We start from the raw sequence: 25328 nt of genomic DNA, 5'->3' as shown, positions 1-25328 counted from the left end.
AAGAAAAGCATATGATTTCGCTTTCGGTTGTCCTCCACTCAGCCCTTATTTGGGTGGTGAGAACAGCGGTGGTTTTCAACTTAACAGTGTGTGTAGGAGGAGCCAGATCAGGAGCGATGGCAAGTGGTGAGCGCAGGCACAGGAGAACTTGGCCCTGACTGTGGCGCCCTGGTCAGGTAAGTGCGAGGAGGTGCTTCTTCTCCTTGGCCCCTTCCCTTCACTGAGGGCGACCACCATGAATTCCTAGCGCAGCCTACTTAGGAGTGGTGGGCGCAGGCAGCAGGAGGACTTCACAGGCCTGGTGCGAGGCCGGCAGGGGCTTTCTCTGGACCCCTTAGTATCTCAATGGATTTTAGAGGCTGCAGCCCTGTGCCTGCTGTGCCCAGGATGCCCTGCTGCTCCTAGGGTTTCCAATCTGGGCTGCAAGCAAAGAGCTCTGAGTAGAACAAGAAGGGAAGGATCCTACCCGCTTATGTGCAAAGGAGCTGAAGTCCTTTCTAGGACCCAAATCCAGCACCTGGCAGAGGCGCTGCTGTGGGGTGGCTACCTCCCGCCACCCTGCTCCTGGAGCTCTTTATGCTCAGTGAAGTAAACCAGCACAGAAAGACCAGTGCACCGCGATCACACTCCTGTGGAATCAAAGAATTCATCTCACAGCAGTTAAGTGTGTAATGGTGGTTTCCAGCGGCTGGGAGGAAAGCGTGGGCAAAGGCAATTTAGGAGGTACTAAGTTATTTTAGATAAGAGTAAGCAGTTCTAGTGTTCTGCAGTATGTAGGGTGATACTGATAGTGTACTAAAGATTTTTCTTAAAAGTAGAAAAATCTAGAAGAAAAGATTTGAAGGTTTTCCCCATAAAGAAATGATAAATGTATCATGAGGTAGTTATGTTTAACCTGATTGGCCATTGCACAATGTGTCATATATCAAAGCATCACATGGTACAAAATATGTATAATTTTTAAAAAAGGATTTGGTTAAGCATCTAAGAGGTAGAGGACAGAGAGAAAGAGACTGATTCCCACGCAGTGGTTCACTCCCCAGATGTCAGCAACAGCTCACTTAACCTGCACCACCAGAACCTGTTAAAAAGTAAAAGCAAATCATTGGTTACATAGCTCAGAATGCTTTGCATCAAATACACAATGCACAGCTCCAGTTTCACTGCCCAATTCTGCTCCCAAGCACTTGTACACAAGTAGAGAAACTATACAAAGAAAGGTTATTAAAAACTTTTGTTTGTTTTTCTAACAGATCTTGGATTGTTATTATTTCTTGGTAATTTCAACTTAAAGAACAAGGAGGCGTATCCTAATACATTTTCAGACTTTCTTGTTGTGGTAAAAGGATTTTAATCATTTATATTAAAAAAATTTAGTGAGTGTCTTTTTCTCAGTATTACAGTAGCAAATCAGGCAGTCATTATTGCTTACCTGTAACCTTGATGAGAAATTTACAAAGATGAAGTCCAACTGTAAGGTCTCCCCCCAAGCTATGGATGATTTAAAAATGTTTTATTGTGACATTAATATAAAGAGAGCAGATTTGACATAGTTCACAGGTAGGATTCTAAGAATATAATGATACTTATCCTCCAGCCTTCCTCCCTCTCTCTCTTTCTTTGAAGGTTTGAGATAACACTGTTAACTTACATTATGGTCAAAGGCATAATGCTATATTAAATAAAGAGTTCAACAAGTTAAAAGAAAAGAGAACTTATTTCACAGGAAGATAGGCAAGGGCTATAAACAATAATCAAATGAAAAAATGTTAATTTCACTCATGAAAAGTGAATTTTAAAATAATCCCAGATTATGAAAACTATAGTGATATAGAATTTTTAACAATATTTTTGATATAGAACAAAGTTTGATAACAGTATATTTGCAGCAAAACTGGTACATACAGCCATTTCTAGTATTTTTTTGGTCCTAGTATTAGTTTTTGTTTTTTAGCTCCAACGTACATGAGATAACATGCTGCACTTATCTCTTTGTCCAGCTTTTTCCTCTCAACATGACGTCTTCCATTTGCAATCACTTTGATGGAAATGACAGAATAGTATTCTTTTTTATAGCTGAACAATAGTCCATTGTGTGTGTGTTTGTGTGTGTGTATGATAGTGTATGTATATATATGTGTGTGTGTGTGTATACCATGTTTTCATATGATGATGGACATTTTGGTTGAGCCCATATTTTGGACACAGCACGGTTTCACAGTATGGGCAATGGGTGATTTAAACCCAGACTTTCAACCCTGGCAGTTCATCCCAGGACAGCTCTGAGTTCCTCTTGGCTGATCCATTCTCCCTCTGTCAGCCTTTCTGTTGGGTCAGCACCTGCCTGCTCATCCTCACCATGGGCTGTGCCCTCTGCTTGCTTTTATCCTGGGGACTAGTGTTGCTATTTCTGTCCAAAGCCAATTCTTCACGTCCCTTCAGGAAATATCTGCATGCTACCTTAGACTCTATTTTCAAGCATGGTTTATATAGGAATCACTGTAAACTAGGCATGGTTTCAGGAGTACTTCAAGAGCTATTTAATGACCACTAGATTGTCACTGCTTACTATTTCTCTTTTATAGAAGAAACAGAGATGCAGAGAAGTTAGTAATCCTTCTGGTGGCCACACCACTAGTAAAGTTATTGAACACATAAATGCTGCTTAGCATTGTTTTTGAGAAGATAAGTGACATCCAAATCTCTCTGACTGGGGCTGGTGCCATGGAGTAGTAGGTTAAGGCACTGCTTGCAATGCTGGCATCTGGTATAGGCACTGGTTTGAGGAGTCCCAGCTGCTCCACTTTGGATCCAGCTCCCAGCTAATGCACCTGGGAAAGCAGCATAAGGTGGCCCAAGTCCCTGGGCCCTGGCACCCACATGCAGGACCTGAAAAGGCTCCTGGCTTCTGGCTTTTGGCTTCGGATCGGCCCAGCTTTGGCCACTGCGACCATTTGAGAGTGAACCAGTGGATGGAAGGCCTTTCTCTCTGTCTCTCCATCTCTTAGTAACTCTGCATCTAAAATAAATAAATAAATCTTTAAAAAATACTCTCTGACTGCCTTCTTGTTAGGAATGCCACACTGGTGTATTTTCACAACAACATAGCTTATCCTCAATGCAGCCATGATGAGGCTCAGCAGCAAAAGAACTGCAGAAACCCCAAAGTATATTAACTGCTGAGTTTGCTGCACAGGTCTTGTGCTTCTCTTTCTTTCTTTCTTTTTTTTTCTTTTTGGTAACCAATGCTCTCAACTCTGTGTATAGTCAACAGCCAGAGTTGGAGCAATGCTTTTTTAGAGTTCTTGTAAAAATCATGAAGTAAGGTATATAAGGTACCTGTAACCAGGTGTTGACATTCTAGATGAGTTATTTTTCTTTTAAAGATATATAAAACTTTGTAGGTTGACATATACAGAGCATAAATAGAAAGCTGACATGCATTACACTTGAATAACCAATAGGAACAGCTTCAGGATCCTTTTATTACTCAATGACTTTTTTGGGTTACAGGTTACCATGGCGACTGATATCACCATGAAGACCCCCATCTGTCTAGTGGAAAACTGGGAAGAGCAGCTGAAAGTGAATCCCATAGCTTTGGAGATTCTTAACCAGATATCCCAACCTGTGGTGGTGGTGGCCATTGTGGGATTATGCCGTACAGGAAAATCCTATCTCATGAATCGCCTGGCAAGACAGAACCATGGTGAGTGTGGGCCTGGAACAGGGGTCATTAGCTTGGCACCAGTGACAACATAGGCTGATGATTCCTTGTCTAGAGTCACCTGAAAGGAGAGCATGACTCCTGCAAAGAAGAAAACTTCTCATTGTCCCCTCCAGATTTACAACCTCAACCACACATGTATCCAGAAAATATTATTAGTTAGCCTATTAATGAGGAGTTCCTTATGTCTTTCAAAAGATCAACTCCACTTCATTTTCTTTACCTTTTAAGCATTTATTTATATTTCTTTTGAGGGCAGCAAAATAGCCCGACAGAGATCGTTCATCTGCTCTTTCAGTCCCAGATGCTCTCAACAACTGGGGATGGGCCAGGTCACAAGCACCTAGAGCTCTATCCAGGATTCACAGGCACCTGAGTACTTGAGTTGCTACTTGCTGCATTCCAGGCTATGCACTACTGAGAAACTGGATCAGAAGCAGAGATGAAACTTGGACTCAGGCACTTTGATATCAGAAAAAGCTGTCCCAAATAGCATCCTAACTACTGCTCCAACCTCCTTCTGATCCTCTTGATCCCTCCCACTATAACTTGCTCAGGAGATGAACGATAGTTATTATTTCTTTTTTCCTCTTACATCTGTTCTCACAAACTGTATGTTTCATTCAAGTAGCATATAAAATTCTGAAAATATTCAGAAACATTCATAGAATTAATGTACATTGAATATTAAAATTGAGCTACAATGCCTTCTGTTTTGCTTCATGACGTAATAAATTATATTCCCTTCTCTTTCTATATTAAATTTTTTCTAATATTTGAACTACGACACATACAGAAGAATATATAATATACACATATACATAAAGTTAAATATAAAGTGAATGCCCATGTAATCAGGATCAAGAAACAAAACTTCACAGACACCAAACTGTCCTAATAATACCTCCTTACACTCTAACTAGAGCTCCTGAAATTTTAGTTTCATAGGCACACTCCTTCCACTCTTGCTTTTTATTTTTTATTTTTTAACCTTTATTTAGTAAATATAATTTTCCAAAGTACAGTTTATGGATTACAATGGTTTCCCTCCCATAACTTCCCTCCCACCTGTACCCCTCCCATCTCCCGCTTCCTCTCCCATTCCATTCACATCAAGATTCCTTTTCAATTATCTTTATATACAGAAGATCGATTTAGTATATATTAAGTAAAGATTTCATCAGTTTGCACCGACACAGAACCTAAAGTGTAAAATACTGTTTCAGTACTAGTTATAGCATCACTTCACATTGAATAACACATTAAGGACAGAGATCCCACATGAGGAGTAAGTGCACAGTGACTCCTTTTGTTGACTTAACAAATTGACACTCTTGATTATGGCATCAGTTTCCAAGGCTATGGAAGCCTCTTGAGTTTGCTGACTTCAATTTTATTTAGACAAGGCCATAGTCAAATTGGAAGTTCTCTCCTTCCTTTAGAGAAAGGTACCTCCTTCTTTGATGACCTGTTCATTCCACTGGGATCTCACTTGCAGAGATCTTTCATTTAGGTCCTTTTTTTTTTTTTTTTCCCCGCAAGAGTGTCTTGGCTTTCCATGCCTAAAATACTCTCATGGGCTCTTCAGCCAGATCCGAGTGCCTTAAGGGCTGATTCTGAGGCCAGAGTGCTCTTTAGGACATCTGCCATTCTATGAGTCTGCTGTGTATTCTGCTTCTCATGTTGGATCGTTCTCTCCCTTTTTTATTCTATCAGTTAGTATTAGCAGACACTAGTCTTGTTTATTTGATCCCTTTGACTTTTAGACCTATCAGTGTGATCAATTGTGAACAGAAATTGATCACTTGGACTAGTGAGATGGCCTTAGTACATGCAATCTTGATGGGATTGAATTGGAATCCACCGGCACGTTTCTAACTCCACCATTTGGGGCAAGTACAGTTGAGCATGTCCCAAATTGTACATCTCCTCCCTCTCTTATTCCCACTCTTATGTTTAACAGGGATCACTTTTCAGTTAAATTTCAACACCTAAGAATAAATGTGTGTTAATTACAGAGTTCAACCAATAGTATTAAGCAGAATAAAAAAAATACTAAAAGGGATAAAGTATTAAATTGTACATCAACAGTCAGGACAAGGGCTGATCAAGTCACTCCTTCTCATAGTGTCCCTTTCAATTCAACAGGTTTCCTTTTTTGTGGTTGGTTAGCTGTGGCCGATCAGGGAGAACATATGATATTCTTCGCTTCGGGACTGGCTTAATTCACTCAGCATGATGTTTTCCAGATTCCTCCATTTTTTTGCAAATGACCAGGTTTCATTTTTTTTTTTTTAAACAGGCAGAGTGGACAGTGAGAGACAGAGACAGAGAGAAAGGTCTTCCTTTGCCGTTGGTTCACCCTCCAATGGCCGCCGTGGCCGGCGCCCTGCAGCCGGCGCACTGCGCTGATCCGATGGCAGGAGCCAGGAGCCAGGTGCTTTTCCTGGTCTCCCATGGGGTGCAGGGCCCAAGCACCTGGGCCATCCTCCACTGCACTCCCTGGCCACAGCAGAGAGCTGGCCTGGAAGAGGGGCAACTGGGACAGAATCCGGCGCCCTGACCGGGACTAGAACCTGGTGTGCCAGCGCCGCTAGGGGGAGGATTAGCCTAGTGAGCCGCGGGGCCGGCCTCATTGTTTTTACTGCTGTATAGTATTCTATAGCTACTTGTCCCACAATTTCTTTATCCAGTCTACTGTTGATGGGCATTTGGGTTGATTCCAGGTCTTAGCTATTGTGAATTGAACTGCAATAAACTTTAATGTGCAGACAGCTTTTTTGTTTGCCAATTTAATATCCTTTGGGTAAATTCCAAGGTGTGGGATGGCTGGGTTGTATGGTAGGGTTATATTCAGATTTCTGAGGAATCTCCAGACTGACTTCCATAGTGGCTTAACCAGTTTGCATTCCCACCAACAGTGGGTTAGTGTCCCTTTTTCCCCACATCCTCGGCAGCATCTGTTGTTGGTAGATTTCTGTATGTGAGCCATTCTAACTGGGGTGAGGTGAAACCTCATTGTGGTTTTGATTTGCATTTCCCTGATTGCTAGTGACCTTGAACATTTTTTCATGTGCCTGTTGGCCATTTGGATTTCCTCTTTTGAAAAATGTCTATTGAGGTCCTTGGCCCATCTCTCAAGTGGGTTGTTTGTTTTTTTGTTGTGGAGTTTCTTGACCTCATTGTAGATTCTGGTTATTAATCCTATATCTGTAGCATAGTTTGCAAATATATTTTCCCATTCTGTCGGTTGCCTCTTCACTTTCTTGACTGTTTGTTTTGCAGTACAAAAACTTCTCAGTTTGATGCAATCCAAATAGTTTATTCTGGCTTTGACTGCCTGTGCTTTTGAGGTCTTTTCCAAGAAGTCTTTTCCAGTGCCGATATCTTGCAGGGTCTCTCCAATGTTCTCTTATAACTTGATGGTGTCGGGTCATAGATTTAGGTCTTTAATGCATGTTGAGTGGATTTTTGTGTAAGGTGTAAGATAGGGGTCTTGCTTCATGCTTCTGCACATGGAAATCCAGTTTCCCCAGCACCATTTATTGAATAGACTGTCCTTACTCCAGGAATTGGTTTTATTTTATTATTTTTTTAAGGAGAAGGGTTTATTGGGGAACACCTTACAGACCGAGTGAAGGGGCGGCAAAGGAAAAAGAGAGAAGGAGACTGTGAGAGAGAGAGACAGAGGAGGGAGAAGAGAGAGGAGAGAAGCCAAGAGAGGCCAAGAGAGTGCAGGAGAGAAGGAGCCAAGAGCCCAGAGGAGGAGGCTGGAGAGAGGAACCGAGAGAGAGCCAGATAGAAGGGCCAAGAGAGCACGTGTTCAGGAACAGGCCCTTTTAAAACTTTGCCTGAGGGTGGGCAGGGAAGCAGGAGCAGCCAATCCCATTAGGATGGGGGTGGAGCCTGGCTCAGGTAGCTGGGCCATGCAGCCACCTGGCTAAAACTGCGCCAGTTTCCTAACATTCCCCTCTTTTGTTTTTTTATAAAGCAAGGTTTGTATGGGATTACATTAGTCCCAAAAGTCCAAGAGGGGTAGAGGGACGATGATCTGTCTTTAGAGCTACTTCCTGCTGACATGGGGCAATGTCTCAGGCCGCTGTCTCCTGGGTGGGGAGCCGAGTATATCCCTGTAGCAGCATTTGGTTGACTGCCTGGTTGCTGAAGGCCTTCGTTTGTTCCATTATCACCTGCTGTAAACACTTAGACATTCTTAGTATAGAAGACAGGGTGAGAGTAGTAACCAATGATCCTAAGAGTAGCATTAACCAGGTAAGAGGATTTTATAGAGAGGAAATGGAGGGGGTCTCTGGACCCTTGTGAGGACAGTTTGATGGATGTTGCTTAAAGCTGATTCCAGCAAGACTGGGAGAAAGGCCACTAACTTTTGCAGGTAGTGGGGTTTGTCTGTAGAGAAATTCTGAACAGTCATACAACACTAAGTGGGGAAGAGGACCATCAGTACACACAGGTTGGGAGTAGAGCCATTGGTGGTAGAGTAGAGGCTATGGTTACAAAGGAATGAGGCTCAAGTGGGCTAGATACAGAGGACAGAGTTGTTATTAGAGAACCTAAGAAAGGTGCTGTCTAAGCTAAAAATAAGTTTTCTGATTGAGAGGCAAATAGAACCTGACAGAAGGGGCTTGAAAATAATCGGGTGGGCTTTAAAGCCTTGTAAATTGTGAGGCTTAGACTCATCTATCTCTTCATATAGCCTACACCCTAAGGGAGGTGTGATCCTCCTTGGGGAAGGCACCCTGTTGATTTGCATTACCTAGCTGGCCTGGGAGGAGAGCTGGCCAGGTAAAGCAAGTGGCAACTCCAACAGGAAATATACAGTTCTGCCTGCAATGTTACTGACCCTATTTGGCCAATTCCTCAGTTGCAGTGGTCACTTTGAAAGCTGGGCTGAGTGAAGGGCTTTTCCGCTTAGAGCCAATATGATCTGTGGCTCTGACCTGGACATCCTTCGACTCCAGGGCAGGTCCATTTCCAGTGACCCAACTCTTGGCTTGCAGAGCTCCCAGGGCTCTTCATAAACTGACTTCTGCTGAAGCCCAGGCTTTCCACACTGAAAGCCACTGCAGTGGACTGGCCTGTTGGGTCTCCTTGAGGGCAGACCACTGTACAGAGCAGCCATTAACAGGCCTGCCACCCATTGCTTCTGATGCCTAGCTTTTTTTTTTTTTCCTCCTGGTTTTTGTTAAAGCAGACCAGAGGATGCAAGTCAAGGGGGTGCTCAAGTCCCATCTCTAATCTTCAGTGGCCTAAACTAGAAGTTGGTAGTCACAGGCATGTTCTGTAGTAGTTTATGTTGAGACAGAGAATGCCCATGAGGAAAACTATATTCTCACTTTAAAACTTTCTTTCCCTTTCTTCTGAAAGGGAGGCTTTCCTGTTTACTGTTTACCTCGCTGATGGCGAAGTAAATCTAGCTAAGAAATTATAATTTAAGCTCTTATTTTGGCTATGCTATTACAGAAATGTGTTAGCCATCTCTTTTTATAAGATCTAAAATCAAATTTTGAATCTTGGAGATTCCTTCATAATAGAATTAGTTTCCTACCTCGAAGAGAATAGAGAAACGAGAGAACAAGTTGGGCTTAGACTAGAGAAATAGGGATGCCAGTCTCAGATCGCTTACTGACAATAGCAATGTCACATGAAAACTTAGAAAGCAGTTTTAACCATTAGATAACAACTTAAGAAAACATTTACCAGAAGGCCCAATGCCTTCCATAAATATTAATACATATATTTGGAAGCATCTCTTAAATATCTAACATGATGTAACTTGTTTAACCAGCAAATTTCAGCACAAGCATATAAAATGTTTTTAGTTTCTTTCTATCAACAAGTTTAAAACATATGATACAGAGATTCAGGTCACATGAATTAAAATATATCTTTGAATTATTTTAGCTGTTTAAATTTATGGACAATCTTATCTATAAGCTAATTAAAATAAAATTCTTAGTAAATTTTCCCATGCAGACATACAATATGTATACACATACAACATGACAGATAGAACAATAAAGCAGTTTTAATAGCTTTTTTAAAAAATCTAATTGCTTTTGTAAATTACCAATTGATTTGAATTACTTTTTGTTTTAGTAACCTCAGCCAACCATACTTTCTCACAGTTGGTACCTTTAATATATTATTGGCTTCATCTGTTTACAGAGTCATCCCAAAGTACTGAATACAATACATGTGGCTGGAAAAAGTTCATCAGAACCTATAAGAAGACAGCTAAACACAGAACCAACAATGCTTTAGTTTTATGAGCAACAAATCTGATATACCAAACTGTGGATGACAAAAGATTATAAGTTGCCACATTTAATATTATAAACTCATTAACCAATAAGAGGCATTTGCTTACTGCACACAGTATTTCTGAAAGCACCTGTAGGATTTTACAAAGCACGGAACTCTTTTAGGCCTCTGGGGCTTTCTCATTAAGATAACCATTATGTCTAGTAACACAAGATTATTAGACTTTTTAATTCTGACATTTGTATTAGTGCCATTTTATATTATAGAAACTTAAAAGTTAGCACCACTTCACATCTTGACAGTACTTCTAATATAATACAAATAGCCTGATTAATTGGTGTCTCTACAAGATGAGAGACATAAGTCCTTCGATTTTTTCAGTTGGGCCCGAACTGGAAAAACCGAAGTCCAGAATTTACTGGAAATTTCAGAGTCCAAATTATTTGAAACTTTGATTTTTTGAATGCCTGTCAAGAATGTCAAGAAGGCTCAAAATCCAAAATATCTGGTTGAAGTAAGATTCTTTAACATCATAACATAATATAGACCAAATTTGATCATTGTTACAAGGTAATTATTTAAATGTTTGAAAATAAGCACATATTTAAATAACCCATAGCTCTTAATAAAAATTCAGCTGTTTTTAAACAATTAGAATTTAACAGACATTAAGAGAATATAATAGATTACTTTAGCACATTGCTTTAACAGAGGGATCAGATTTCAATTTTATGTTAAAGAGGAATAGATTAGTATACTTGTGATGTTTTCCATCTGCCAATGTCCTTGATTTACATTTTGAGATAAACTGTTAAAAATCTTCAAATTAAGATTAAGGTAATGCATCAAGTTTTAGCCTGAGTTACTTTAAACAGTGTTGAACTATTTTCATAGACAGTTTGTAAGCTAACCCAAATAGTTTTTTATAGACTATAATATGTTGAGTATACAAAAGTTTTACCCAATTTAAATTAGCAGTTACACTTAAATGACTTAGGATGCTGATATATTTTTATCTGAATTAAATTGAAATTAAAATTGCATTCATCTAAAACAAGTGCTAATTACCCATTGCTGTTTCATTGAGTACTGATTACCCAGAAACCTGTCAAAATAAATTGCAAAATAAGTTCAGCATTTTACAAAGCAGTATTTTTAAAGGTAGATCTAGGTAGATCTTCCTAGATTCAAAGAAAAATTAGTTACAGTGGGCCAGGTCCATGCAGGAAACCTGCTTTGCCTGTTTTCCTTGCTCAAGATAAAACAAGAGCCTTCAAAAGGGTGGGATACCTAATTTGTTTCTCAATCAGCAGGGAGCCCAAAAGGATGGGACTACCATTCCCTTGCTATTCTTATGGTAAGACTGGGACAGGAGAGGGACAAAAGACCAGTTGAAAACCATGAAGACAGCCATTCCCAAACTGATAAGACAGAGATAGTAGACTTTGGGCTCTGAGATAAAGAATTCCTAGGTGGGAGGGGGAGATACAGTGAGTGGGGATAGGAGCTAGGGAGGAAGTCATCTGCAGGATCAAAGGAAGCTGTGGTAGTGGCAGAAACAGGATGGGGCAGAAGAAAGGATTTTTTGCTCAGGCCTCTGACCCCTAGTGCAAATCTTGGAGACCAGAAGGACCTGAGTGGGAGAGCAAGAAGTACACAGGGAAGGTTTAGTTCGAAGATAGGAAAAGGCTTGAACATATGGAATCTCCTTCCATTTTCCCGACCGCTCATGGAAGTGATAAGATGTTATCAGGGTCAAACTACTCCGACTTCTGATCCCTCAGGGCCAAATGCGCCACCATGGAGGGGCCACTTTTTGAGGGCTGGGGCCAATTTGAGAGGGACCATCAGACGGAACGCGGTTAGAGAAGAGTTCCCATTGTGACCTGTAGAGTCAGATCCGTGGATTGCAAGCGTCCTTGCATTCCCGCTATCTGACTAATGAAAGAATGTGGGAACAGAAGGCGGGGTCGTCACCCAAGTGCCCGCTGGAGCCCAGGGCCTCGCCTGTAAAGAGGCGAACAGAGATGGAGTCGTCACTCGCACCCACTGTTGCCTGGACACAGTGTCCGTAGAGGCTAAAGGCCTTAAGTAGAAGTAGGAGTGGTGGCTAGAGTCCAGTGCTACGACCTTTATGAGAGTAGTCAGGCGAGTATCCGACAGTAGACCACCACTCAAATAGAAGTCGCCGTGAGGGATTTTCATTCCATGTCTTACCTCAAAATTTGGAAGGCCGATGTGTGGATGGAGATCGCAGAGCGTTCAGTGGCTTGGAAAGAGTTCCAGAGGTGTGCTTTGTGACCGGCAGAAATCCAGGACCCCAGAGCACTGGGGGACACTGGATTACCAATATGAGGCTATCCGAGTCACGGCACCAATGTTATATCTTAATATTAGCTGTCGCAAAGCACACCGGACACCGGAGTAAGGGAAAGGGTTTATTGGGGAACACCCTACAGACCGGAGTGAAGGGGCAGCAAAGGAAAAAGAGAGAAGGAGACTGTGAGAGAGAGACAGAGGAGGGATAAGAGAGAGGAGAGAAGCCAGGAGAGGCCAAGAGAGCGCAGGAGAGAAGGACTGAGAGAGCAGGGAGCAGAGCCAAGAGCCAAGAGCCCAGAGGAGGAGGCTAGAGAGAGAAACTGAGAGCGATCAGGAGAGAAGGGCCAAGAGCCAGGAATTGGTTTTAGATCCTTGATCAAATATAAGTTGGCTTTAGATGTTTGGATTGATTTCTGGTGTTTCTATTCTGTTCCATTGGTCTATCCATCTGTTTCTGTACCAGTACCATGCTGTTTTGATTACAACTGCCCTGTAGTATGTCCTGAAATCTGGTATTGTGATGCCTCCAGCTTTGTTTGTATTGTACAAGATTGCTTTAGCTATTCCAGGTCTCTTGTGTCTCCATATGAATTTCAGCATCATTTTTTCTAGATCTGTGATGAATGTCTTTGGTATCTTGATTGGTATCACATTGAATCTATAAATTGCTTTTGGGAGAATGGACATTTTGATGATGTTGATTCTTCCAATCCTTGAGCATGGAAGGTTTTTCCATTTTTTGGTATCCTCTTCTATTTCTTTAAGGTTTTGTAATTCTCATTGTAGAGATCTTTAACGTCCTTGGTTAAGTTTATTCCAAGGTATTTGATTGTTTTTGTGGCTATTGTGAATGGGATGGATCTTAGCAGTTCTTTCTCAGCTGTGGCATTGCCTGTGTATACAAAGGCTGTTGATTTTTGTGCATTGATTTTTATATCCTGCTACTTTGCCAAGCTATTCCATAGTTCCAATAGTCTCTTAGTAGAGTTCTTTGGGTCCCCTAAGTAAAGAGTCATATCATCTGCAAAGAGGGATAGTTTGAGTTCTTCCTTCCCAATTTGTATTCCTTTAATTTCTTTTTCTTGCCTGATGGCTCTGCTTTTTCAAAATAGTTCTACAGCCTGTGTATACACTCTAACATCAGTGCACTTTGGTCTTTCTTTTGGCACTTTATTTACAAGGAATTATAGTGTTTGTAGTCTTGGGTATCTTTCATGTTTCTCTCAGCAAAACTTCTAAGAATATAACCCTGGCCACCCCATCAGCCTGCTCTCAGGGTTTTTTAATTGTCCTCTTCCCTTCAGGCTTCCCTCTGGGCTCCACCATAGAATCTGAAACCAAGGGCATCTGGATGTGGTGCGTGCCCCACCCCTCCAAGCCAAACCACACCCTGGTCCTCCTGGACACTGAGGGCCTGGGCGATGTGGAAAAGGTAAGCCAGACAATGTTCTCTGCCCTCAACTGTGCTCTTACAGTTTAACTGGCACATCACTTCACTTTCTCTGACACATTTCTCTAAACTGCAAATCCAACAATGAGCCAGGAAGTTAAAAATCTGTTTCTTCAGACTACCTTAGTAGCCTCAAGCACTTTGATATGTGATGAAGAGAGATGTGGAAAAGGTAAGGTCCAGAATGTTCTCTACTCTCACCTGTGCTCTTACATTTTAATTTGCCATATCACTTCACTTTTTCTGACATATTTCTCTTAAATGCAAATCCAATAATGAGCAAAGAGGTGAAATTGTTTCTTCAAACTTCCTTAGTAACCTCAAACACTTTGATATATGATGAAAAGAGATTCTTCTTACTTTTAATGCTGGAGTAATCATTTAATTTAATGAATACAAATGAGCAAGTCAGTTCCAGGACTCTGCACTAAGTACTAAAGATAAAACTGTAAATAAAGTAATGGGTCAAGCCTAGTTATAGAGACTACAACACAATACACACAGAGTAGCACCAGTGCAAAAAGTGGGAAACCAATCTAATCATTTGAGTTAGCAAGAGCTTCCTGAGAAAGTTCTATTCCATTAGATCAATTGAATCTACAAAAAATGGGAGGTTGATTGAGTTGGAGGTAGCGACTTTGAAAATATGGTTTCTGTGAAGAAATCTGTTTAAATCATCTTTAGAAAAGCTTCTGTTTATTATTAGATTTTTAATCCAACTCTCCGAGCTTTGATGATCAATTCTTAACTAATTTCTTTGAAACCATGAACTGTACCCTCCCCCAACAAAAAATCATGTATTGGGTGATTTTAAGCATTTTGTCTTCATAGTATTAGGTACAATCATTATTTTTATTTATTTATGAGTCTCAGTCTAAATTACAAGAAGCAGCAATAGATCTTTGGCTTTTCTTATGATGGGAGAAAGCACCAACTTAGAAATTGATTTTAAAAATTCAGTTTTAAACTATTGATCTTTATGTAATTATAACCAATATGGTCTATTGATTTTTAATAAATAATACTTTCCATAAACCTATTCATGTAATTTAATTTGTTAAAGGATCAAAGCAAAACAAAATATAAAGTGGTGCAAAAGATACTACTGGCAGACCTTGTGACTCATACTGTGATAGGGTAATGCTTTCTACGTCTTGACAGGAATCTCATTTCCAGCCTCCCCTCCCATTCCAGCCTGTGTACTCAGCACTTCCATCAAGTGGGATAATTTTGTAATGCCTTTATGTGACTATGAGCTGAAAGTTCCAACTTAGCCTCTGTTAGTTCTTTGCCTGCTGGATCCCTTCATCTTTACAAACCCTTTTTCTATCTATGAACTCTTCAAATCTCAGCTATTTTCTATTTACTGCCATCATATCCCAGTCACACAGAATCCCTACTCATTCTGAATTCACAGTAATTATTCACATCCATAGGCCTCCGTATCTTCACCTTTGTTTTGTTGTTTGGTCTCGGACAACTTTGGATTCCACTCATGGGGAGGATTATCATTTTGGTTACATTTATATAGTGACATGTATTTGCTCTATAACATCATATTCTGGAGGTAAAAATTGTCATATGGAACTTCATAAGCACAAAACAAATGCAGGCTCTATGCTGGTGAATAGTTGTTGAACTTATTGCATAGGATTTGTGTCCATGTTATATTAATCATTAAGAATAAAGTTTACAGTGAGATACTTCTATACTTACTAGTAGACACCTGTGTTTAAGCACTTTATTAAATACTTGGACAGTAACAGTGTCATTCAGTTATTTGAATATCTATACAGAGTGTGGTCCTAATATATCAAGACTGCATTTCATTTTTGAATTATATTTGAAATTTGTTATTTACCCTAATATTCAGTTATAATATACCCAAAGTGTGAACAAGCAGCCAAATGAATGACAGATGAGTAAATGAAGAGTAGATGTGTAAGTCCCTTGTTCTAATGGACTTCCCAGGGAGACCCTAAGAATGACTCCTGGATCTTTGCCCTGGCCGTGCTTCTGAGCAGCGCCTTTGTCTACAACAGCCTGGGCACCATCAACCACCAGGCCCTGGAGCAGCTGTAGTATCCTTCCAGAAATGGAACTTCCATATTTCACTGAGCTTAGGAGAATGGCAGTTGAGACTATTTCTTCTTTATGTAACTAAATTTTCCTGGGTCATTAAGAGTGGACACAGGGAAAAGGGGAGTGTTTTTCTGAGTTGTTTCTAAGTGAGATGTAGAATTTGTGGTGTAGTTTTTTTTTTTTTTTTCCTTAACTGAGATTTCAGCTTTGTTACTGAACTCACAGAGTTAATCAGGGCAAGATCTTCTCCCCCATCTGATGAGGTAGAGGACTCCGCAGAGTTTGTGAGTTTCTTTCCAGACTTTGTTTGGGCTGTGCGGGATTTCACCCTGGAACTGAACTTGAAAGGACAGCCCATCACAGAAGACGAGTACCTTGAGAATGCCTTGAAGCTGATTCCAGGTATCAGAGTGTGCTCTGGGGATGGCTGATTTAGTTACAAGGTGGGGTCAAGCAGGACTGTCCAATGGCACTTGAAATATTTTTTTTTTTTCTGAGACTGGATTGAAGCCCAAGCTAATGATGACTGGTGACTGATGGATGGGCATGATTTTAAAAATTATTATTGAAAATTTTTAGAGGATGAGATTTAAACTCAATGAGGAAATTTTAAGTTCAATGTTGCATCAGCAAATTTTGTCCAATCAGTAAAATTAAAAAAGTGAGAACTGCAATAAGTGCTTTTACTTCTAAGACTCATCTATCTGTGATACCTAGTAAGTTCAAGCATTTCTCTTACTCTATTCTGAGAAATATAGATCAACCTGGGAGTTATTAAACACGGAATCACTATGTAATCAAATGAATCCAATGACCTATTTCTTGAAAAGAACTTTCACTAGCTATGTTTTAGTACTGTTGAATGCTGGATCATTCATAGATGCATGGTTTTATCTTCAATAGTACAGGGAAGAAATATTGCTATGTGCCTACACTGATACAGTCATTTTTTCTTATTCATAACACCAACTTCTTCATCCTTAGGCAATGTTTGTTCAGTTTAGTATTATCAATTTATTACACAGATTGTATTTAGAAGAGTAGAGAAGTAATAGCATTTAGAGGGACTATCCCCTTATTTCCTTCTTATTGATGCTTTTAATAGCTATTTATTTTGAACAAAATATATGCCACAGAATCCCTCTTCAGTGTCTGTCTATTCTAATACAAGCTGACTTTGAGAGTTAGTGTGGTCTCCAAATTTTATTGAGATTAGCTTTACATTGAAGGTTACTGCTAAAGTAGGCTACAAAATAATAAATGGTGCAGATTATTTTTGGTCATGTTTATGAATCATTTTTCACTATTGACCTGAATGTTTTCTGCTCTCATGCTGTTTTAAAATCATCACATCCTTATTTCCAGCATTACTTTAAAGTTCTTGTTTCTTTTCTGACATGAAACTGCATGTAGAAATATGTGTCTGAAATAAGTGTCTGAAAATATTTGTTAATTGATTCTCCAAAATCTTTTGAAAATTGTCTCTCTACCCAACAAAACACAAGAAAAAAAGGATCCGTGCTATGTTTTCTCTGTTGAAGTGGATACCTTCCATTCCACTACAGAGTAATTCCCTTGAGTCTCAGCTCTGTGTAAAAAGGATTCTCCACACTTTGTGTATATTGGCATGACTACTTTGCACATTTGGATAAAGGACAATTTACAGACATGGGAGCTGCCATATCACAGAGATTCCTGGAAGTCCTTAGCCCTTTGTTTGCTGTCTCTTCAATGAATGATCTTTTTTATAATTTCACAGAAACGAATGCCAGAATCCAAAATTCCAACAAGCCTAGAAAATGTATCAGGTATTTCTTTCCAGAACGGAAGTGCTTTGTCTTTGACTGGCCCACAAATGATAAAAATGTCTTGGTCCATATGGACAAAGTGCCAGAAGACCAACTAGAATTGAATTTCAAGGTGCAGTCAGAAAAATTCTGCTCCTATATCTTCACACATGGGAAGACCAAGACCCTGAGACAGGGAATCATTGTCACTGGAAATCGTGAGTTTCCTCTGTGTCAAACACGACTTTCTCTAGATCAGTGTGTGTGATGAAGCTGTGATTCTACTGTGGGCTTGTCGATCATTTCATTTGCTTCTGTATAGGAATATAGAGAAGGAGATGCTCCTAGCACACCTGCAAATGATGTTGCTTAGTTAAGTTTTCTCTATGTTGGGAATTACTGAGGCCTCAATTATCTCATGAAGTGAATCTAAATATGATACAACACAAAATTCTATTAATGGGGCAATCTGCAAGTGAGAAAGCCTATAGAAAATCAGTTTTTCAGTGAGGAAGCCTAAAATATTGTCGAAATTAATACCAGTCAGAACATAAACAATAGTCCATGAATCCAATGCAACCTCATCAAGATATTGGTAATAAAAATTAAACCTATGCCTACAGACAGGGTCGGTTTCATGGACATATAACCATAGTCTCCTGCTAATATGAGCTCATGCTTAGTTGAACATGTTGTGTATCTGGTCCCAAACACCAGAGGATGTATTTAATAAGTGGACTAGCATTTTATTTGGAATGAAGACACATCAGGTACATGATTTTCATAGTTTAATAAAATTTTACTTAATTTAAATGGAAAAGAATTTTTCTAGGAAGCTCTGAATGATATCCCTTAAAATCAATGATTTAATTTTGAATTTTGATGATTTTGAGAACCATAATAGAAAGGGTGAATACATCATTCTTTCCCTTTTTTATTCTATCAGCTAGCATTTGCAGACACTAGTCTTGTTTATTTGATCCCTTTGGTTCTTAGTCCTATCATTATGATCAATTATGAACAGAAACTGATTACTTTGACTAGTGAGATGGCATTGGTACATGCCACCTTGATGGGATTGAATTGGAATCCCCTGGTATGTTTCTAACTCTACCGTTTGAGGTAAGCCAGCTTGAGCATGTCCCGCATTGCACATCTCTTCCCTCTCTTATTCCCACTCTTATATTTAACAGTGATCACTTTTCAGCTAAGTTTCAGCACTTAAGAAGAATTGTGTATTGATTACAGTATTCAACCAATAGTATTAAGTAGAACAAACAAAAAAAATACTAAGAGGGATAACATATCAAGTTGCTCATCAACAGTCAGGGTGAGGGCTGATCAAGTCACCGTTTCTCATAGTGTTCATTTCACTTTAACAGGTTTCCTTTTTGGTGCTCAGTTAGTTGTCACCTATCAAGGAGAACGGTGGAGAGAATGATCCAACATGGGAAGTGAGATACACAGCAGACCCATAGAATGGCAGATGTCCTAAAGAGCACTCTGGCCTCATAATCAGCCCTTAAGGCATGCGGATCCGGCTGAAAAGCCCATGAGAGTATTTCAGGCATGGAAAGCCAAGACACTCTGGGGGGAAAAAAAAAACCTAAATGAAAGATCTCCATGAGTGAGATCCCAGTGGAAAGAACGGGTCATCAAACAAGGAGGTACCTTTCTCTGAAGGGAGGAGAGATCTTCCACTTTGACCATGGCCTTGTCTAAAAATTATCAGAGTCAGTGAACTCAGGGGGCTTCCATAGCCTTGGCAGCTCATGACAAAAGCCTAGGGTGATTACTGATGCCATAAACAAGAGTGTCAATTTGTTAAGTCGACAACAGGAGTCACTGTGCACTTACTCCTCATGTAGGATCTTTGTCCTTAGTATGCTGTACATTGAGATTTAATGCTATAACTAGTACTCAAACAGTATTTTTCACTTTGTGTTTCTATGTGGGAGCAAACTGTTGAAATCTTTACTTAATGTATTCTAAACTGATCTTCTGTATATAAAGAGAATCAAAAATTAATCTTGATGTGAATGGAAGGGGAGAGGGAGTGGTAAAGGGGAGGATTGCGGGTGGGAGGGACGTTAGGTGGGAAGCCATTGTAATCCATAAGCTGTACTTTGGAAATTTATATTCATTAAATAAAAGTTAAAAAAAAAGAAAGGGTGAATAGAAACAAGAACCATGTTGTAATACAGAGAAGGATTTGGAGAGCAAGATGGGAAAGGAAGAATAGAAGGAAAAGCCAGAGGGGGATAGCGAGAAGAAAAGGAGGAGGAAGGGAAGGAGGAGGAGCAGGAAAAGAACACTTCAAGATAAGTAGAATGGATTTGATGTTTGGGATGCTGATTCATAAATCCTGTGAAAACAATGAATGTGAACTATGTATTTATTCCCTCAACATTATGCGTTCGTCAGGGCTGGGCAGTCTGGTGGAGATGTACGTAGACACCATCAACAGCGGAGCCGTCCCTTGCTTGGAGAACGCAGTGACGACTCTGGCCCAGCGTGAGAATGCTGCAGCCGTGCAGAAGGCAGCCGAGCACTACAGCAGGCAGATGGCCCAGCGACTGGTGCTCCCCACAGACACGCTCCAGGAGCTGCTGGACGTGCACGCAGCCTGTGAGAGGGAAGCCGTTGAAATCTTCATGGAGCACTCCTTCAAGGATGATACCGGGGAATTCCAGAAGAACCTTTTGGTAAACATCTGACCATCTATCCTTGCCAGCGACAGCCTTTCTGGATGACACCTAAAGTCTATCTTTTCACCCTGTGATCATCCCCCTACCATAGTAGAAGGCATCCTGATTCTTGAGAATGAAAGAGCTCTATGGACTACAGGTCACCCTTTTTTTTAAAAAGACAGACACTTAATTATTTGGTACAGCAAAATGAATTATCATGAGTTTAGCAGCTGAAAACAGTGCACATTAAATCATGCAGTTCCGTTTGCAGCTATATATGTCAGGGTGACTGGGTGCACTGCTCAGTGTAGACAGACTGAAAGAAGGTGTCAGATGGGCTTGGTCCTATAATGAATTTCTAAGGGAACCCCTGTATCTTTAAATATCTTTAAAGTTTGCACCAGAGCCTTCTCGTTTCTAATTTCTCTGGTTTCCTTTTCTGACACCAACTAGAGAAAAATACTTTTAAGGCATCCTGTGATTAGATAATGACGTTCCTTTGATTGTAAAGTCAACTTTAGCTATATATCATGATCCAATCATAAGAGTAACAGATATCATATTCTCAACCCAGTGAATATGAGGAATGTGGATACTAAGAGGAGAGAAGTCTTATGAAAAATCTTAATTCTATTGACTGCAGTCACCTTCATTAAAATTTTATCTTTCTATCCATCTAGGCCTAAAGTAAAAATGCAAAAGAGTCTCTCAATTTGTATTGAGGAAACCCAGTTGGATTGAAACTTAACTGAAAAGTGATCACTGTTAAATATAAGAGTGGGAATAAGAGAGGGAAGAGATGTGCAATGCGGGACATGCTCAAGCTGGCTTACCTCAAACGGTAGAGTTAGAAACATACCAGGGGATTCCAATTCAATCCCATCAAGGTGGCATGTACCAATGCCATCTCACTAGTCCCAGTGATCAGTTTCTGTTCATAATTGATCATAATGATAGGACTAAGAACCAAAGGAATCACATAAAAAAAGAATAGTGTCTGCAAATACTAGCTGATAGAATAAAAAAGGGAGAGAATGATCCAACATGGGAAGTGAGATACACAGCAGACCCATAGAATGGCAGATGTCCTAATAGCACTCTGGCCTCATAATCAGCCCTTAAGGCATGCGGATCCGGCTGAAAAGCCCATGAGAGTATTTCAGGCATGGAAAGCCAAGACACTCTGGGGGAAAAAAAAAAAAAAACCTAAATGAAAGATCTCCATGAGTGAGATCCCAGTGGAAAGAACGGGTCATCAAAGAAGGAGGTACCTTTCTCTGAAGGGAGGAGAGATCTTCCACTTTGACCATGGCCTTGTCTAAATATGATCAGAGTCAGTGAACTCAGGGGGCTTCTATAGCCTTGGCAGCTCATGACAAGAGCCTAGGGTGATTACCGATGCCATAACCAAGAGTGTCAATTTGTTAAGTCGACAACAGGAGTCACTGTGCACTAACTCCTCATGTAGGATCTTTGTCCTTAGTGTGCTGTACATTGAGATTTAATGCTATAACTAGTACTCAAACAGTATTTTTCACTTTGTGTTTCTATGTGGGAGCAAACTGTTGAAATCTTTACTTAATGTATTCTAAACTGATCTTCTGTATATAAAGAGAATCGAAAATGAATCTTGATGTGAATGGAAGGGGAGAGGGAGTGGTAAAGGGGAGGATTGCGGGTTGGAGGGATGTTATGGGGAGAAGCCATGGTAATCTATAAGCTGTACTTTGGAAATTTATATTAATTAAATAAAAGTTTAAAAAAAGGGAAAAAAGTAACTTTCAAATACAAACAAAAAACTCTTTTCTTATATATTCATGAATTCAAGCCATCATCGAAAGCATTCATAAAGGGTTCAAAAGTTGGTTCAAAATACACCTAAACAATTAGTGAGATATTATTGCATGTATTCCTATAAACTCCTATAAATTTCTGTCTATAGCAATCCATATGCTCTGAGGAAATTTTAATTGCAGTCAAAATTCACCTTTCTATTCTTAGTCTTGGTGGCCAGGCTACTGTTAATCTTCTTATTTATTAAAGGACCACAGAGCTCAGGGCTTCTGACCCTCATTTACAGATATTGAGCCTGGGCCTCTCCCCCATGAGAAATACGTGGCTTTGCATAGGTGAAACAGGCAATGACCAGAAGTAACAGTGAAGTAAGTCTCCTGACTGCAGGTCCATTCTTTGTTCTGGTCCACTCTGAGGCCGTCCAAATCCTCCTGCCACGTGTATCACAGGTGGACCTTCCCTGCTACTCATTCCTTTCTAATGTGTGAACCTACGTTTCCCTGGCAGGAAACCACAGAGCAGAAAAAGGAAGACTTCCTGCTGCAGAATGAAGAGGCCTCTGTCAAATACTGCCAGGCTGAGCTTACACGGCTCTCAGCGTCCCTGATGGAAAGTATTTCAAGAGGGGTTTTCTCTGCGCCTGAAGGCCACCGTCTCTACTTAGAAGCAAGAAAAAGGATTGAAGAGGAGTATGAGCTGGTGCCCAGGAAGGGAGTGAAGGTGAGGAATAGGGGGGAGAGTTGGTCAACAGAGTAGAGTTGTGGGATCTTTGGTGCTTGTTTTGAAAATGAGGAGCACAGCACCACGGCGGAGGGAAACATTTGCTATGTTCTGGATATTAGTCCTCCAGGGTTGATGTTTCTGAGACATCGTCCTCACCCTCTCTGTGGCCACGTGAGAGTTGATGAGAACTTTGGGAGATGGAGCCAAATGGGAGGATGTTAGTTCATTAGGGGCTGCCTTTAGAGGAGATTATAGTCGTAGTTCCCATGGGACCTTGAGTTGATTCTGAGATGGATATTTTATAGAAACCAGGGCTGATCCTTGAATGACTCTCTGGCAACCTAATATCTTCATTCTACACATTCTAGTTTGATGCTGTCTTCTGTGAGAGTCAGAGCCATGTTGGTCAGAGCCATGCTCAAGCTGGTGATGTGTCCTTGAACCTTCAGACTGTGAGCTAAATACACCTCTGTAAATCAACCCATTTCAAGGATTTCATTAGAATCATGGAAAACAGGCTAATGCTGCCATTTTTAAAAAAATACTATTTTAAGATCCATATATAAGCCGGCACCGCGGATCACTAGGCTAATCCTCCGCCTTGTGGCGCTGACACACCAGGTTCTAGTCCCGATTGGGGCGCCGGATTCTGTCCCGGTTGCCCCTCTTCCAGGCCAGCTCTCTGCTGTGGCCAGGGAGTGCAGTGGAGGATGGCCCAGGTGCTTGGTCCCTGCACCCCATGGGAGACCAGGATAGGTCCCTGGCTCCTGCCATCGGATCAGCGCGGTGCGCCGGCCACAGCGCGCCGGCCGCGCCGGCCATTGGAGGGTGAACCAACAGCAAAGGAAGACCTTTCTCTCTGTCTCTCTCTCTCAGTGTGCACTCTGCCTGTCAAAAAAAAAATCCATATATAGTTATATATTCCTACGTAACCTAGAAATATTTTTTTCCCAGAGAGAAGCTCGAATCAGAAATCCAGTTGTGAGAACCATTTCTTTGCTTAGTTTTCTTTCTTTTTTTCTCAAACAAAGGATAGTCTTCGTGTTTAGTGAAGAAAACTATTTTCAAAATGATTATGATCTCATCTGGGGTGGACAAATTCATACTAAGTGGACATGCCGTGGATCTGGTTATGCTAGTGGTGTGCACTGATAGTAATAATGATGATGATGACGACCTTCATGACATTCACTCCCTATACCAAGTATAGTTTTATGTTATTTTATTGGATTATCAGTTTAATTCCCAGAATACTATAAATCAGGTACTAACATCATCCCTATTATACAGGTATTGAACAACATGCACAGAAAAACTAACAATTTGCCTTCTGTTAACCCACACAGCAAGCAGCCCAGTTGACAAGGCTGGTCTATCTACTTGGCCACTAGAAACTCAATTTTTTTTTCTTTTTTGGGATCTTCATTCTGTTTCTGTAATGATTGTTCCAGTTTATGTTCCCCCAACAGTTGTGTAAGGGTTCCCCTTTCTCTACATTATTAATATTTCCTAAATTTTGAATCATAAATCATAGCCATTTTTTAAAAAAGTGTAGATTTATTTATTTTTTGACAGGCAGAGTGGACAGTGAGAGAGAGAGCAGAGAGAAAGGTCTTCCTTTGCTGTTGGTTCACCCTCCAATGGCCGCCATGGCTGGTGCGCAGCGGCCAGCGCACCGCGCTGATCCGATGGCAGGAGCCAGGTGCTTCTCCTGGTCTCCCATGGGGTGCAGGGCCCAAGCACTTGGGCCATCCTCCACTGCACTCCCTGGCCACAGCAGAGAGCTGGCCTGGAAGGGGGGCAACCGGGACCGAATCCGGCACCCCGACCAGGACTAGAACCCAGTGTGCTGACGCCGCAAGGCGGAGGATTAGCCTATTGAGCTGCGGTGCCGGCTAGATTTATTTTTATTTATTTGAAAGAATAACAGAGAGAAGGGAGAGTTTGAGAGAAAGAGATCTTTCATCTGCCGGTTAGCTCCCCAACTGCTCACAACAGCCATGGTGATCCTTGCTAAGCCAAGAGCCTGGTATTCCATCTGAATCTCCCTTGTGGATTGCAGGGACCCACGTATTTGGGCCATCTTCTGCTGTTTTTCCAGACACATTAGCATGGAGATAGAATGGAAGCAGACCAACTGGGACGTGAACGGTTGTGCTGATATGGGATGCCAGAGTTGTAAGTGGCGGCCTTACTTACTGCACCAAAACAGTGATCCCAAATAGTAGCCACTCCAACAGGTGTGAACTGATATCTCATTATGGTTTGATGTATTTCCCAAATGATTATTAACATTGAACATGTTTTTATATAGTGGTTAGTCATTTGAGTGTCTCCTTTTGAGAATTGTCTATAAGTGCACTTTGCCCATTTTTAAGTCAGATATTTTGTGTCTTCCTATTGATTTGTAGGACATATTTATATATTTTCAATATCAGCCTCTTATGAGGTATATAGCTTACCATTCCATATAT

General features: G+C 40.7%; 1 protein-coding gene across 10 annotated transcripts in view; it reads left to right on the top strand.

Annotated features, from left to right (window-relative positions):
• The window catches only part of LOC138843111 (guanylate-binding protein 4), a 90448-nt gene continuing 65120 nt past the window's right edge, over positions 1-25328 (top strand). For 5 of the 10 annotated variants that reach the window (XM_089300405.1, XM_070078107.2, XM_089300404.1 and 2 more), the window contains exons 1-8: positions 1-176; positions 3514-3709; positions 13633-13760; positions 15750-15859; positions 16066-16262; positions 17620-17865; positions 20072-20352; positions 22639-22851. In XM_089300405.1, the coding sequence (XP_089156531.1) occupies positions 3520-3709; positions 13633-13760; positions 15750-15859; positions 16066-16262; positions 17620-17865; positions 20072-20352; positions 22639-22851 (1365 nt within the window). In that variant the 5' untranslated portion in view covers positions 1-176; positions 3514-3519. Of the gene's footprint in view, positions 177-3513; positions 3710-13632; positions 13761-15749; positions 15860-16065; positions 16263-17619; positions 17866-20071; positions 20353-22638; positions 22852-23222; positions 23458-24916; positions 25099-25328 lie in introns of those variants that run through there. The other 5 variants (XR_016210940.1, XR_016210939.1, XM_089300407.1 and 2 more) reach the window with 5 other exon arrangements.

Source organism: Oryctolagus cuniculus, chromosome 7 (assembly GCF_051225735.1).
Source record: "Oryctolagus cuniculus isolate XC-2025 breed Fujian yellow rabbit chromosome 7, ASM5122573v1, whole genome shotgun sequence".
NCBI classification, from domain to species: Eukaryota; Metazoa; Chordata; class Mammalia; order Lagomorpha; family Leporidae; genus Oryctolagus; species Oryctolagus cuniculus.
The sequence above is the reverse complement of the archived record's forward strand: the minus strand, read 5'-3'. Positions and strand labels throughout refer to the sequence as shown.